The following is a 17,098-nucleotide window of genomic DNA, read 5'->3' as shown; positions in this document are numbered from 1 at the left end:
ACTGTCTCATGCGGAGTGAGAGCAACTCAAAATCAGTATATCATCTCTGTTTGAAGACAGAAGTTCCATAAAAAATTGTTAACAAAATTAGTCTGAAATAATCCTGAAGAAAACCGGGAAATGTGCCATTAGAACTTCCTCTATTAGCAATCTTTTCTGTTTTGGATTATTTAAACTCCCTTTAGGAAATTCGAGGCACTATTAAGCTACATCCACTTTATTGAGCCTCGCAACAGGAAAAGAAAGGTCTTTGAGGGATTCTGCATGTGAAACAGTAGTTGTTGAGAACAGGATAGTATTCCTCAGTCCCCATCTAGCATTAAAGGAGACTTTTTTGTTGTACTAAATAATGCAATGTTTTATTTGGCTATCTTAAGACTTACAGGGGAAAAACTTTAAACGTACAAAATCGAAAATTCACAATAACTAAAACCATGTGAAAGTATGTACATGATTAAATGAAGACTAAATGGCACCGAAAAGAATGAACTGTGTGAGTGCTAGAATTAAGGATTTTTTTTTTTTTTTAAAGTAGGCTTCATGGCCAACGGAGTCCAATGCAGGGCTCGAACTCACAACCCTGATCAAGACCTGAACTCAGATCAAGAGTCAGACACTTAACCGACTGAGCCACCCAGGTGCCCCTAAGGATGCTTTGTAAAATTCTTTAAACATTATTATACCATTTTTTAAATTAGAAAAAAGCAAAAATCCATTAATTTGTTCAACAAATTTATTGAGTACCCACTAAATGCTAAGTATTATGGTAGGGCTGGATATACGAGAGCAAACAAGCCAGAATAGAGTGAAAAAACACCCTTAAACTGGTTAATAAAGCATCTCAGGACTAAGACATGGCTGTAATTACTCATTAAAATAAAAACGTTCCGGGGCGCCTGGGTGGCGCAGCCGGTTAAGCGTCTGACTTCAGCCAGGTCACGATCTCGCGGTCCGGGAGTTCGAGCCCCGAGTCAGGCTCTGGGCTGATGGCTCAGAGCCTGGAGCCTGTTTCTGATTCTGTGTCTCCCTCTCTCTCTGCCCCTCCCCCGTTCATGCTCTGTCTCTCTCTGTCCCAAAAATAAATAAACGTTGAAAAAAAAAAATTAAAATAAATAAATAAATAAATAAATAAATAAATAAAATAAAAACGTTCCAAACTAACCGGTTAATTTGCAGAGTAGCAAAGCATAACCCTAAAAGAAAAATGATTTTCTGTATTTTAACAAGTAAAAGAGATAGTTTCACAATCCCTCCGTCCCCTTAGAATGTAACTACTTGCAACAAAACTAGAACTTTACTAATTAATAAACAAAAAGATACCTAATAAAATAAGTTTTAAATCTATGTTTCTCAAACTCATATTTCAGAACGATCTCTAACTTTATTCTCTTCTTAGGGAGAGCTAACATAGTGATGGCTACGAGATAAAGAAAAACTCGCTGAGTTGCCCCTCCTTTTACCCCAAATATAAAAATCTAAAAATAGCGTCTGAGCCGAACTGCAGATTTCTTTTCAAAAGCAAGCAGCAATTCTTAGGAGTCTGTTCCACACTAAAACCAAAAGATACAGAAACATCGTGAAATAACCAAACCTCAAAAACCCACTTCGCTGAAAGACCATTTCCTGAGTAGACCACTCAAGCAAACGACACACACAACCGAAGGAGAAAACAAAAAAAAACTTTTATTAACAGTTTTAACAAATCTAAGCTGCTACTTAATTTTTCACACTTCCTTCTGTCGATACGGGAAGGCGACAGGAGCATCATGCTTTTTGATATAGATTCTGATGACTCATTTATATCTTGTGGGAAGATCAACAACTGGGGAGGGGGAACATGTTCTACAGCAAAGACTGGCAAATACGTAAAAGAATTGACGAATTTATGGTGAAACATTTAAACCGGTCCGGCCTAAGCCCTAAGTGAACACAACAATTCCATGAAGTGAAAGACCCATGAGCACTTTGTCAGGACCCGCCGGGGTGAGTTCTAGTGGAAAGTAAAAGTGAATGAGCACCTGAAGAAGAGCCAGGAAGGAACACCTCACTGCTGCCTCCTGTGGTTCTGCTGTTTATTCAGAAGGTGGATGACAGCATAGAGGAGTGCCCCTTGTAGTCACCTGCACCAGCAAGAGGGGAGCGTGCCTGTATAATGTCCGACATCAGCGTCACGGAGGTTGGAATTCGATGACAAAAAAAAAAAAGAAAAAAAGAAAAAAAAGAAACTTTAACCAAAGAGAATATCAGGGGAGATCATTAGGACAAGTATTATCAGTTAATAGGAAATACACTCAGGTTTCTCACAACATCCTTCTCTCTCTATGGGGAGGCCTGTTTTACCCTGGGGAAGCCACTTAACAATCTTTGCTTCGGTTTCACTAGGGTCATTGATTTGATACGGGCTCCGTGTAGTATCCGTGAAACACGCAGTTCTTTGTGAGCATCCTGGTGGTCACCAAGGCCTGCTTGTCATTTCTCCTCAATGTCTTGTAGATTCAACCAGTCTCTTCCATTCCCATGCTGACCCCCGCCCCCCTTTCTGCACATGTGAATTCCATCAGCAACAGGCTCTTAGTTGTACCCCATGCTCACGTCTCCTAGGAACCAAGCGTGGGTGAAAGCTCTTAAAACTCCACTTAAATGCTAAAGAACCGAAGTAGTTACCGATGGTCTACTGCACGCACGTCCAGATTCCTCAGCTTGTCACCAAGCCCCTCCTGGGCTTGGGTGGGTCCCAACTATCTAGCCACATCAACCACAGGCCTTACTCATTTTACTGCCACCTCTTTTGCTACTTCTCACCTTTCCCCTAATGTTCGCCAAGATGAAAATGAAGCTGTAAAGCCTAGTTACTCTTTTCTTCACAACGCCCGCCCCTAACTCCATCTCAGCACGACTTTCTTAGTCTGCCTCCTTTCGGTCGAAGCCTTTATTTTCAGCTGTGGAAGTTTGCTTTGTTTCTCCACAGGTTTCTTGCCTCCCACAAGTTTATCGGAAAGAGTTTATTCGAAAGAAGACACATAAGCCACCCCCTGTAGTTTTAAATGTATCAAAGGCCACGGTAGCGCCTTCCATATACATTTGCGGGACCCACAGTGCTTAACGTGCTCTTAAGCACACCTAAATTACACCTGTTGTGATCAAGCACACTACGTAATGTGGTTAGGTGTTGGTGAGGGGTCCACCCTGACTTGGTTACTCTCTCGGTCAAGTACTCCAGGTCTCCTGCCTGGCATAGACCATGCCTGTCTCTGGCCAGGCACTTTTCGCTGTGCCAGGAGCAGATGGGCCTTCCCTACAGGGAGGTCCCGGAACCTGGAAAAGAGCATGTACCTGAGAGCTGCTGCCTGAGCAGCCGGGCCACTGTTATGGAAGGAATGATGCTGCCACCACTGAGGCAGAGCCCAGCTCTGTGCTGCTACAATGGCCAGGAAAAAAATGACCCCTTTATCTCCCAAAATAGACCCATTTCCCCTTCTATAAATGGACATAGTAGAGGCTGATAAAACGCCTCTGACGAGGCTTGTTGCACACATCACCCACAGCAGGAAAGTCCCCCATGCATCTCCTGGCCATGATGGCTTCTCATCGCTAGCTTTCTGAGACCTCATCAGTCTCTTTGGTTCACCCGCTGTGAACTTCATAGTCAGCTTCCAGCCATCCACAGGGAATCACGCTCTGCCTTTGGTTTCGGAAGTACAACCCTCAGGAGGCTAACGACAAGTGATAATTTGCAATTGACCCAATTTTCCTTCTATTAAAACAGAGTTGGGACTCTTGGTGAGACCTGGCATCGTGTTCAAAACGTAATGAAACTTGAAATCTTATCTTTCATTTGTTGACTCAGTATTGAGTCTATTCATTTCTTTTTTTTTATTCATTTATTCTTTTAATGAATATTTATGAGATCCATAAGTACGCAAGAGAATGGGGAGGAGGGGTGCTACAGATGTGTACAACAAGTTGTCTTCATTCAAGGATCTTTTTCTAGTAGGGGAGGGAAGTACACAAATAACTATAACTTAAGGCCATTTGTGGGAATATGCAAACAGAATGTTGAGAAGGCAAAGATCACTTTGTATTTGGGTTTTCTGGGTAGCCTTCATCGAGGAAGCGATCTTTGAGCTGGGTCTTGAATATGTCGAAGAGCCTGAGGAGAAGCAATATAAAACAGAGAACAGCAGGAGGAGGATGGCTTAGTGAGTGGCTCTCAGTCCGACTGGATGATTGGTCATGTAGAGAAGAGTCTTGATCCACAAGGCTAGAAAGGGCAGTTGGAGACAGACCCTGAGGGAATTTGAATGCCAGGCTAAAAAGTCAGGCTTTATTTGATGGGCGATGGAAAACTGGGGAAGGTTTTATATTTTTTTTAATAACAACTTTATTGAGGGGGCGCCTGAGTGGCTCAGTCGGTTAAGCATCCGACTTCGGCTCAGGTCATGATCTCATGGTCTGTGGGTTTGAGCCCTGTGTGGGGCTTTGTGCTGACAGCTCAGAGCCTGGAGCCTGCTTCGGATTCTGTGTCTCCCTCCCTCTCTTCCCCTCCTCCACTCGTGCTCTGTCTCCCTCTCTCTCAAAAAATAATTAATAAACATTAAAAAAATTAAAAATATAACGACTTTACTGAGGTAGTACTGACATACAACAAACTACACACTTCAGAGTGTGTGGCTTGAGAAGTTTGAAATGTATATACACCCAAGAAGCCATCAGTACAATCAAAACAATGAACATATCCAATCACCTTCAAAAGTTCTGCTGGAAGATCTTAAGAAAATGGCAATCAAAGCAATGTTTCTTTCCTTTCTTTCTTTCTTTCTTTTTTTTTTTTTTGAAGAAATGGCCCCTCTGATAAATTTTTTTAAAAGTCTCATAATCTACTTCAGTAGTATGTAAAATTTCAAAACGATTATATCTGAAAATGACTCAGAAGACTAGACAAGGAAACCACAGCTTTGGTCAATCTGGTGGCCGTATTAGGACAGATGGGAATGGGCAAGCCTGGAACAGGACAATCAGTTAATAGCCTAAGAGACTTTACCAAAAATCCAGGCATGGGGTAACAAACTCTCATAGAAAGAATCCGGACAAAAAGCAAGGAATAAGTGAGAAAGACTAGGTGAGTAGGGCTGGAGGCAGGGAAAAGGGGAAACATGACTGAGGTTTTGAGCTAGCTGGACAGCAATCTGAGGCAGTATAGGGATAAAAAAGGTATATAGATACAAAGAATTGGAGCTCGTGGATATGGATTTAGGAAGAAGGGAAATAAGTCTGTCAGACTTAGGAATCTTAGGAATCACACTGAGGCGAGAGGTAAAGCCAGAAGATTGGCTTAAGCCAAAACTTTATGAACTGTGACAGCAGCCCCAAACTGTTCATGGTGCAGTGTTTAAAATAGTCCAGGGGTGCCTGGGTGGCTCAGTCGGTTAAGCGTCCGACTTCGGCTCAGGTCATGATCTCACAGTCCATGAGTTCGAGCCCCGCGTTGGGCTCTGTGCTGACAGCTCAGAGCCTGGAGCCTGTTTCAGATTCTGTGTCTCCCTCTCTCTCTGCCCCTCCCCTGCTCATGCTCTGTCTCTCTATCTCTCAAAAATAAATAAATGTTTTTAAAAATTTATATTAAAAAAAAAAGGTGTGGAAACAAAGGCTCAGGGGAATTTGGATTACTTGCCCAATGTCACATGATTAGTCTTGGTGAAACTACATTGTGAACATCAGAGAGCCTGAATGTATTCTTCATCTCTGGGCTATAGTGCCTTCTTCCTGCCACCCAAACACTTCAGCTCTCCCAGGAGAGGGTGCCTAGGAACGAACACAACACCTAAGCCAGAGCTGCTTCATCCATTTACTTGGTATAATCCCCAGGAGCACTGTATCCTCAGCCTCCAGATACTGCTGTATACTTGGCAACAGATTCCTATTCGGATGTCTTGCTGACAGTATAGGATAAAATGGGGAGCTAGCGAAGCTAAGAGGGAAGAGAAAAGACAAAGAGGAGGCTGCTGGCCTCTGACCTTTATCGTGTATTTTTCAGCTTTACTGAGAGAGAATTGACGTTGTAACATTGTATACGTTTAAGGTGTACAGGGCAATGATTTGATACATGTATGTATTTCAAAATGATTACCACAGTAAGGTTAGTTAACACATCTGTCATCTCACCTAGTTAAACAATGTGTGTTTTGGGGCACCTGGCTGGCTCAGTTAGTGGAACATACAACTCTCAGTCTCAGGGTTGTGAGTTCAAGCCCCATGCTGGGTGTAGAAAAAAATTTTTTTTTAAATAAATACATAAACATAGGACAGATAAATAAATAAAGTGTTTTGTGTGCATGGGTGTGGTAAGAACTTTAAAAATCTACTCTTTAGCAACTTCTAAACGCAGGATATGGTATTGTTAACTATAGTCACCATGATGTACATTATTCTCCCAGACCTTTCTCATCTTATAACTGGAAATTTATACCCTTTGACCACCTTCACCCATTTCCCCCACCTCCCACCCCCCGCCCAGGGCAACCCCCAATCTGTTTCTGTATCAATCAATTAAATTGGATTTGCTGAGAATTAGTTCAAATACATAGACACAATTTTATTTCATGAACAAAACAGCATTGGTCAATGTGAAAATAGTGATTTCACCTAAGAAGTAAAATACCACAAAACCCACCCTGTTGAATTTACAGTAATGTAAGGGACAAAGAAGTACATCAAGTGTCTTCAATTGGTAGCAAAAAAAAAGCTAATTGCTACTTAAAAGAAACATGAAATCTCATTTGGGATTACAAACCTACTGTGATTTCTCCAAGAATTGAGGAAATCACACAACTTGAAAAAGTCAAGATATAGTCCCAGTGCTACATCTTTAATTCTATGCATTGAGGGGAAACAGATAGCTGGCTGGCTGAAAGGAGAGGATGTGGTTATACTTTAGCCAAACTGTAACCAAACCATTAATGCCTCTCTTCAAAATAGATATAGCAAAAAAAAACACAAAAAAAAACAAAAAAAACCCAAAAAACAAAATAGATATAGCAATGCTTTTCTTCTTGACAGTCAGGTAAGTAGTCTGGTTTTGGGACTTAAGGAGTCTTGATGCTTGCCTATGAATCTATGAGATTATTAAGGACTATTTCAAGATATTCATAACATGGATACTGTATGCCTCATTTCCAATCACTTCCAATCACTTATGGTAGGGCCAGGGAAAATATATTCCCTCTACTGACTGACTACTCAGGAGTCACAGAGCTTTCTGATTTGCTAAAGTTCTCAAGAAAGTGTGGACTATGCCAGAACCAACAGAACACTCGAAAATCTAAAAAAACAGAGTAATCCTATGTACAATTGTGTTTGGCGGGAATTATCAGGATTGCCACAGAATTTAAATTATTCAAGGAGAGATGTTCATTTAGCTTCAAAGCAAGGGTCTACACACTTTTCTGTCAAGAGCCAGATAGTAAATATATTTTACAGGCCATATGGTATCTGCTGTCACTTCTCAACTCTGACGCTGTGGTACTAAAACAGTCATAGACAATATGTAAACAAGTGAGTGTAGCTGCAATCCAATAAAAGGATTTACAGAAAAAGGAGCAGGCAGGATATGGCCAATCCTTGCTCTAAAATGATGGGTCTCAATTCTGTATGTACGTAAGAATCCCCTGTGGAACTGGTAGCATCCTAGGTCCCAGCCCACCCCTACAGAATCAGAATCTCTAGGGATGGGGCCTGGAAATCAGCAATTTATAAGGTCCACAAGTGGTATGTAGGCCCCTTTTTGGTTTGAAAAACACTGTGGTAAGCAGCTAGTTTCATCTAAGCTGGGATGGCCCCTCTGTCCTAGATGTGGGCCAGCACTTCCTGCATCCTGTGGCAGTAAAAATGCACTCACTGTTTTATCTTTTGTCGGCCTTTCTGGTAGGAGGGCAGATGCAGAAACTGCTATTTTTTGCTTTCAACCGAAAAATGCATAAAATAATTCTGCTTTGGTGAAATTAACACAAGACTCAGGTTATGAATTCAAAAGAAATTCTCAACTTAAAGAATTGAAATCTCCCTGAAGTGCTTTAGATTGCAAAATGAGCAGACAAGATCCTTCCCAAAGGACAAGAGGAAATCTGAAGGAAGTTTACTGTGTGCTCCCTTTCCCAAAAGATCTCCAGCCAAGCCCGGCTCTGATGCTTCCAATTCCGCTCCTAACAAGTCGTTACTTTGTGTCTAGAGGTCTTTGCTTAAATGGTACCTCATTAAAACTCACATAAAAACACAAAGCACAAAATCTCTGTAGACCTCCAAGGGCTTCTCCCAACTGTAGCAATCAGTAGAAAAGAAATTATTCAGCTAAATTCGGTTCTGTTCAAAAGAAAGCAGTTTTGGATTTGGTTGTCTGCTTTAACTGCCAGAAATCAATCACCTGAGCAGTCACAGGGGCAGTGATGTTCAGGCTGGCAAACAGCTCCCACCTCTTCTTCAGCTCTCCAGATTCTCCTAGGAAGAACAGTGGATAGCCTACAGTCAAAGGGATGGTTTTCAGGAGCTTCCCAAAGAAACCACGAATAATCTGCAGATACCTTCAAGAAATGCGGCTCTCACTAAGGCTTCTGCTGATGCTGGAAATGAAGAGGAGTGCTCTATGAGAGCAGATGGTCTAATGATTCCTAAGACATGACCTTAGAATGCCTCCTCTAGACATCGTTTTTGTTAGACAATAGGGGGATGGTTCTGAATTTCTTCAACATACATCCAAAGATGTTAGGGAGAGGAGACCCAGAAATTCACCAGGGAGCAGAGTGAAGCCAGGCTGAGATTAGCATTCTATCACCAGTACACTTGCTAGGCAGTTATATATAGAAAGTGGGATTTAGCTCTGTAGAGTTAGTAGTCAACATTTTAGGCAAAGTGTCTCTGGAGTCCAACACCCATAGTCCCGAGCTTCTGACTGTTCCCTTTTTTACTGCTCTTTTCAGCAAAGTAGGGAAATCTGTTTTTCTACCTGGTTTCCAACTTACAAAGAATCAGGAATTGGGAGTCCCAGGTATGAGTACAAAAACAATGCAAATGCCTATCAGAGCCAGGGCCCCAACATACTTACCCAACCTCCCTGGCCCTGGACAAACTCCCGGACGGCACTGTTCCTATTGATCAGGTTTACTATGGGGATAGCCACCTGTCTTGCTATTCCAGGAGCCATGCGGGCCACGCATTCAAGAAGCTTCACGGACACTGCCAGAAAGGCTCTCTCATAAACTAAGCTGGAATCCTGAGCACACCAGGCCTGGCTGAGAGATTTTACTGTGTCCTGCAGTATAGTTCCTGCCTGGGGAGAGACATGGGATATCAGCGAAGTATCGAAAAAAAAAGTCTACAAGGAGCTGTAGGTGCAGGAATCCAGTAAAGCAAGTGTTTCCTATAGGAGAGAATAGCAAATGCACCACTGGTTGTATCTAAGATAATCTAAGGAGTAGAAGGCCAAACTTTTCCTATTTTATGATTTTGTTATTTATTGTAATGGGTATAGAGAAAACATAAGTAGCCCATCAAACCCATGATTTCAGGTGTCATTATTTAGGATGAGCAAAATGTTTGAAAGAACAACAAAATGATTTGAAAGGACAATATTAAGTACATGATAGTACTTAATAGTCAAATTGTGAAGGTACTGCTTGAATGACTGAAGTCTGGAAAATTCTGAAGTAAAAAAAAAAAAAAAAAAGATTTGTTTTTTCTCTCCCTCTTTCCTTCCCCCCCCAAAATTGATCCAAAAGTCATTAGATGGGATGGGGCGCGTGGGTGGCTTAGTCGGTTAAGCGTCGGACTTCAGCTCAGGTCATGATCTTGTAGTTTGTGAGTTCAAGCCCCATGTCTGGCTCTGTGCTGACAGCTCAGAGCCTGAGGCCTGCTTTGGATTCTGTACCTCCCTCTCTCTCTGCCCCTCTCCAGCTCGTGCTCTGTCTCTCAAAAATAAATAAACGTTACAAAAAAATTAAAAAACAAAAAAACAAAAGTCATTAGATGGGGTCAAGCAAGATGTACTGTGGTGTAGTGTAGGGGGGCCCATGGGAGTCAGAGCAGGGTGTCAGAGTCTAAACAAGTTGGGAGGGCCATCCACATGAGTACCTAGATCTTGGTTTCCAAATACCATTCTCCATTAAAACCAACCAGAGCTCCCTGGACAATGGCTGATTTCAGGCTGGGGCCTGGAAATACAAGAGATATGTCAGAAATTAAGGAAGTACTCACAGAGCGACAGGACATGCCAAAAAGCCACAGTCCAGATTGAAAGGACTCCCACTGGCCAAAACTAGGACAATTTGAACATCCAAATAAATAATGGTGGTAACAGATTACTAGTAACAGATAGGAATTCATGAGTCCATGTTGATATAAAAAATAAATACATGAAAGAGTAAAAAAAAAAAATACATGAATAGATTGAAATGTTGATGAGATACTAGATATCTACATGGTTTCAAAATACCTCCTTATGCAAATTTAACCATATTAACTGCAGTAGATGTAACCGCTGTAGAGAAGCCTTGCAGACACCATCTTAAGTGATTAAGTTAACATCAGTAATGGGACAAAGTGAAATTTGTGCCACTTAATAGGTATGACGAGAAGAACACTGCAAAGGTACATATCCTGAATCTACGCAAGAGGAAACATTGAAAAACCCCAAATTTAGGGACCGTCTACAAAATTACTGACTCATAATCTTCAAGTGTCATGGTCATGAAAAATCACGGAAAGATTGAGGAACTATTTCAGATTAAAGGATACTAAAGAGACATCACAACTAAATGCAATATCTGATTCTGGCCTAGATCTTTTTGTTGTAAGTGACATCATTGGGACAACTGGAACAATTTGAATGGAATCTGAGGATAAGATGAAAATGTGTCAGTACTAGTTTCCTGGTTTTGATGGTTTAGATCATGGTTATATATAAAAGCACAGCCTTGTTTGAAGGAAACATAGAAGTATTAGCGGATGATGGAACATCCTATCAGCCACCTACTCGCAAATGATTCAAGAGGGAAATTCTTTGTACAATATGCACAACTTTCCTATGAGTTTGGGACTGTTACAAAAAACTTTTTTTTAATTAAAAAAAAAAGTAAATTCATCTCTTAGCTACCTTAGGAAAGCTTTAGTGCAAGCAATTAGGAGTAACAAGTCTGGTTCTGCCTGAATAGGCGTACCATCCAAGCTATATTCAGTAAGAAGAATAAAGCATAATGGTGAAGAGTGTGGTTCAAATCCTAACTTCAACACTCACGGAGTAACCTAATTTCTTGTTTCCCTATCTCTCAGTTCCCGTATCTGCTTAAATGGATATCAAGTCAGAAAATACTTATCGGGGATCTCCTGCATACAAGGTGCTATTCTAGGTTGTGTGAATACTGCAGTGAACAAAGAGGTGAGATGTTTGCTCTCACAGCATTACATGCACATGAGGAGAGGTTGCACTTATGGATAATAGTTTCTACACGACCTCATAGAGTGGTATCAGGCTTAAATGAGATAAGTGCAAAGCATTTAGAATACTGTCTGGCACGTGTTAAGTGATGAGTTAATATTACCTGCCATTATAGATATTAATCAGCAACATCTTCCAGAACATTGCCGATGGTCTTTACATCCGATACAGAATCCAAGTGCTATTGCCAATAATCATCATTCTGATGAAAAGCCAGATATGCCCTAGTGGGTTGCTGTAAGTACTTACCCCTCAGTGCAGCATACTTGTTGACTCTCATTCCTGTACATAGTTTTGTTGCTGGGCCTTCTGGGGGTGGGGGAGGGGAAGACACCCACTCTCAACAAAATAAATACTAAAACAAGTATATTAGAGACTAAAGTGCTTTACCAGGGACAAAATGCTACAGATGTGCTCTATGCCACTTAAGCACAGCTCTGATGAAAACAAATGGAAACAATGTCACTACCACTTGGGCTTTGATGAACTCCTAAAGAACTAGCAGCTGGAGAATTCCTGCTGTATCTCCTTGGATGAAGATAAGCCCCCAAATCTTTCACTCGGATATTTCTAGTCACAGTCATATAAGAGAAGTAAGAAAAGAGCATCTGAAATAGAAAAAAGCAGCAACTTCACCTGTCCCTGAATGGTTTCTGAAATGATGTTTTTGACAGAATCTTCCATTTCTCCATTGAACTGGTCACCCAACATCCGAAGGCGACCAGCAATGATGGCCACGTCAAAAGAGCTCGACTCTCCTAAGACAGAGGGAACACATTCACATTTGTTACAGAGCTTGAAGGAATGGCAACTCCCAGGAATCTGGGCAGAGGAGAAAGTTGTTGACTTTTAAACAACATTGGGCACTGATCTCTCCCAAGAGCACCTTCAATATTCTGTCAACACCAAGAATCAGAAAATCTCCCTTCACTGAGAATATCTTTCTCTTCCATGGAGACTACTGATTTTCAGGTATTGCTGAAAGCTTAGTTTGCCTTTTGAAACTTCAGAGGAAATAAGGAAGTCTACCCAGATTCTCTCATTGACCTACGATCACCACCTCAGGCCAGGAGCCTTACCTGAATCTGTTTCATCTGCGCAACGTAGGTCCCGGTTAGCAACCTGCACTGTGGGGCTCAAGAAGTCTGTGAGTAAAGAGTCCACAATGCATTGCGTTTGCTCCTCAAAAGTTCGGGGGCTCTTCATTTTAGATGGTTGCTGCAGAGTTTTGCTTCTCCACAAAACAAGCAGTTTTCAGCTCAGCAGTAAGTCAGAAATACTGGTAAGCCAGGTGTGTCCACCTCTTGTAAAGTTTCCTAAGGGGACGTAATCCGAGAGCCTGCCCTACCAATTTCCTTCAAAACTCGCTGCTCAGAAATGTGGGACTCCTCCGGATGGCTCATACAGAACTCAGGAGACTTTTCAAAGGCTTTCAGTTCCTTTTGTCAGAACCACACCCTAGCCAGTATCTAAGATTAATTAATAACTTGTATTGTTAGCCAATTTAGGACTGAAATAGAGTTGAGGAAGAGCTTTCTTGGGCAATTTCATTTAGAAATACTTCCTGTTAGGTTCTGTGTATGGCATAAGTTAAAGAAAGAAGGTTCTGAAGTTATAATAGATAAGCATTCAACGCCTGACATATGGCATTTGTTTGCCATAATCATACATTTAACTTACTGAGTATCTTTTTTTACACGTTTATTTTAAGAGAGAGAGCACACTCTCACACGCACATGATCAGGGGTGGGGCAGAGAGAGAGGGAGAGAGAGGATCTGAAGCAGGCTCAGAAAGGGCTCTGCACTGACAGCAAAGAGCCCGGTGAGGGTCTCGAACTCACAAACCGTGAGAGCACAGCCTGAGCCAAAGTCAGTCGCTTAAACAACTGAGCCACCCAGGCACCCCAAATTGCTGAGTATCTAAGGGTAGGGAACCATACCTAGCACTAGAAATAACAGAAAAATGACAGACACAGTTCCTGTCCTCAAGGAGCTTACACTTTAGCATGTATGACAGATATTACGTGACTGATCACATAATTTCTTGTGCTTATTGAGATACAGTGTGTGATTACAATGTGCAATAGGGAATCGAACCTAGGGGGTTAGAAAGGCTTCCTTGAAGTAGTAACATCTGAGATGAGCTCTGAGGGACAAGTAGGGATTATGAGGCAAAGAAGAAAAATAAGACCATTCCAGGAGGAAATAGGATACATAAAAACTGAGAAGGTGGAAAAAAAACTTGGGCGTTTGAGAAATTATGAATGGAGACAATACAAAGTATTTCACAGAGAAACTATGAGGATTAAATAAGATAATGTTACATGGGATGAACCAGCAGTTTTTGAAATGTAGTAAATGTTAAAGGTCTTCCTGTTAGCCCAAGGCCTAAGGACTAGGGTAAAAGGGATCTGAGATTCACTCTCTAACAGAATTAAGTAGGATTTTCCTAACAGGGTTAGATTCCATCACTGTTTTAGGAGATCTCGTGATTAGACACTTACCCACAGTGACCTGCCTTCTTAATGTAGCCACACCTAGTTTTGGGCTGTGGGTGTCAGCACTCAAACCTATCAGCCCTTCAAGGGTATTCTGATTGGTAGACTGATAGGAGATTCAAGCATAAACAGTGAGTCAGTTGTTCAGAATGAAAGTTCTCCTTGCAAAATACTAAGAGCCAGTCATCTGTTTTCTTTTCTTTTCTTTTCTTTTAATGTTTATTTATTTATTTTGAGAGGGGGTGGAGCAGAGAGGGAGGAGAGAGAGAGAATCCCAAGCAGGCTCTCGGCTGTCAGCACTGAGCCCTACTTGGGGCTCAAACCCATGAGCCCACGAGATCATGACCTGAGTTGAAATCAAGAGTTGGACACTCAGCCGACAGAGTCACCCAGGAGGCCCTGGACTAGAAACACAAATTATGTTTTTGTCCTCTATCGCTAGGGCTGAAACTTCAGTTTCTACTAAGTAAGACTAAGACTTCTAAGAAAGTCCTTCAGAGAGAATCCTGAGCCAACCTCCTTTCACACTAGAGCCAGCCACTGAAAATTTAAGGATTCCAACAAATTAATTTGGCATACTTCCAAAATAACATAAAGAAAACAAAAAAAGGATTTATAAGATACCATCCAGCTGGGGTTAAATAGCTTACCCAAGGTAAGTGGCATCAGTAGGTGGCAGAATAGAAATTTAAAACCAAGTCCTGTCTTACCTCAAATAATAAACCTTTCCCACAGTAGTTCATTTCACAACGGATATGCTTATGGGCAAATACCATCTTTGGAATCGAATCTTTGCATGATCTTATCTATCCTTTGCATTATCTTGCATAATCAATGTCATAAGGCTACAGAAATGGAGAATATCCTCTCCTGGACAAGGGTGTGGTGAAGTTTCCTGCTTTGTGCATTTCTCCTTGAGCCTTTATTGTAGCACCTTCCCAAAGAATCATCCCATCCCTTCTCCCACTGCCCATCTACCCTTGACTGTTGCACTTCAAATACTGTACTCCCAGTTAGTACTGAAAAATGAGGCCAGAAATTTTTCACATCACTTGCTTCTTTTGTGCTCTGGCCACAACATTTTACATCCCTCTCTCAAAAGCCTCATCACCTTTTATCATGGGCTCAAGTCCAGGATCTTGTCATCTGTACCAGGTCTGCGTGTGAATGAGGATCCTTGAGTGCAGCTCCTCTCAACGTGTAAATCTATTAACTGAGAAAATCCGTTATTTGCCTCCCCTCCCCCAAACACCCAATATATGAGAAAGGGATAGAATTATTGTACCAGAACTCCCATTCGAAAAGGGGGTTGGGGGAAATGGGGGCATTTAAGAGCCACTAATCCATGGCAATAAAATTATGGTCAGGAACTACACAAATGATTGCCTCTGCAATGTTCTAAAGCACCATGGTCATCAGAGGGCACCCATTCCATGCGTTACATACTACTTCCCAACCAAGGCAGACATCAGATGGCCATTTTTCTAAAAGCACAATATCAACTACCCTCAAGGATTTAAAAAATATGCATCTACTTATGTATCACATCATCACATGTGTCACATATGTCTGCCAAGGCTAGAGAGAGCTCCTAGGGAGAAGAAATATAATTAACTCCATGGTATATTTAAGCTTTAGTCATTTTGCTTGTAAATTAGCAAACCTAGGCTACAGTTAGACATCGTTTCTTCACTGAGATTTTAAAATTACACTTTCTCAAAAACAAGTTTCATCTTCTGTTCTGCCCCACACATTACAGAGAAGCAACCAAGTAGGACTTAACCTTTTATTTATTTTCTAAATTAAATATTTATTTATTTATTTGGGGGGGGGGGAGAGAGAGAGAATGCATGTGTGCACAGAGGAGGGGCAGAGAGAGGGAGAGAGAGAATTCCAAGCAGGCTCTGCACTGAAAGCACAGAGCTCAACGCAGGGCTCAAACTCATGATCCCATGAGATCGTGACCTGAGTCCAAGTCAGACACTTAACCAACTGAGCCACCCAGGCACCCCAGGACTTAATTTTTTAAAAGCTCCAATATCTGGGATTGTTTTAGTTAACATTTACTCAATTGCTGAGCCATACCTACTTTTCTTTAGATCAGTATTTCAATTATAGTCTGTAATTTTTTAAAAAGTCAATTTATCCAATCTCTACATCCTGTTCCCTTGCACTTTAAATGGGCAACACTTTACACTTTGATTCGATTTCTTTCAGTACCCAAAGAACATTCACATTTTATGTATTTTTTTAAATTTTAGTGTTTTATTGATTAAAAAAAATTTTTTTAATGTGTATTTTTGAGACAGAGGGAGACAGAGCACGAGTGGGGGAGGGGCAGAGAGAGAGAGGGAGAAACAGAATCCGAAGCAGGCTCCAGACTCTGAGCTGTCAGCACAGAGCCCAGCGCAGGGCTCAAACTCACAAACCATGAGATCATGACCTGAGCTGAAGTCAGACACCTAACTGACTGAGCCACCCAGGGGCCCCTGTTTATTTATTTATTTTAAAGTTTATTTATTTTGAGAGAGAGTGCACGTGAGCTGGGGAGGGGCAGAGTGAGAGAACAGGAGAGAATCCCAAGCAGGCTCTGCACTGTCAGCATGGCAGAGCCTGACACAGGGCTCAAGCCCATAAACCGTGAGATCATGACCTGAGCCAAAGTCAAGAGTCTGACGCTTAACTCACTGAGCCACCCAGGCGCCCCAAACATTCATGTTTTAACCAAACAAGTCAAACTATGGAAAATGCAATTCTGAAGCTGTTCTGATCACGCTACATCTAATCCCTGGGGACCCATGATCTAGATCAGTCATTCTCAATGGGGGGTGATTTTGTCCGCCCAAGGCACCTTTGGCAACGTCTGCAGATATTTTTGTTACAACTGGGGGTTCTATTGGCATCTAGTGGGTATAGACCAAAGATGCTGCTAACAATCATCCTACATGACACGGGAAAACCCTCCACAATAAAGAATTATCTGGCCCCAAATGTCAATTTTGAGAAATCCCAGTCTAGATAGGCTTCCATTATGATTGTGTTTGATTGATACAATATAACAAAACACACTTCAAACACCAATCCCAAAATATCATCAGAATCTAATTACTTACAGCCA

The 17,098-nt window shown here is 41.5% G+C and overlaps 1 protein-coding gene across 5 annotated transcripts; it reads right to left on the bottom strand.

Annotated features, from left to right (window-relative positions):
* Positions 1-1,716: 1,716 nt before the first annotated feature.
* On the bottom strand, positions 1,717-13,283 carry BCL2L15 (BCL2 like 15). 5 transcript variants are annotated; one of them, XR_007155088.1, is made up of 5 exons: positions 12,562-13,283; positions 12,119-12,240; positions 9,095-9,319; positions 8,417-8,490; positions 1,717-2,145 (listed from the first exon to the last, which is right to left on the bottom strand). XR_007155088.1 is itself a non-coding variant. In XM_047872904.1 (4 exons), the coding sequence occupies exons 1-4, from the start codon at positions 12,686-12,688 to the stop codon at positions 8,473-8,475; spliced, it is 492 nt and encodes a 163-aa protein (XP_047728860.1). In that variant the 5' UTR covers positions 12,689-13,283; the 3' UTR covers positions 6,568-8,472. The 5 variants fall into 5 exon arrangements, 2 of the variants coding, with proteins under 2 accessions (XP_047728860.1, XP_047728859.1); XR_007155086.1 differs by having other exon boundaries at positions 8,417-9,319; XR_007155087.1 differs by lacking the exon at positions 1,717-2,145 and adding an exon at positions 3,978-4,150 and having other exon boundaries at positions 8,417-9,319.
* Between the last annotated feature and the right edge of the window lie 3,815 nt (positions 13,284-17,098).

The sequence above is a fragment of the Prionailurus viverrinus genome, chromosome C1 (assembly GCF_022837055.1).
Source record: "Prionailurus viverrinus isolate Anna chromosome C1, UM_Priviv_1.0, whole genome shotgun sequence".
NCBI lineage: Eukaryota > Metazoa > Chordata > Mammalia > Carnivora > Felidae > Prionailurus > Prionailurus viverrinus.
Note: the sequence above shows the minus strand (reverse complement) of the source record. Positions and strands in the feature narration are given on the sequence as shown.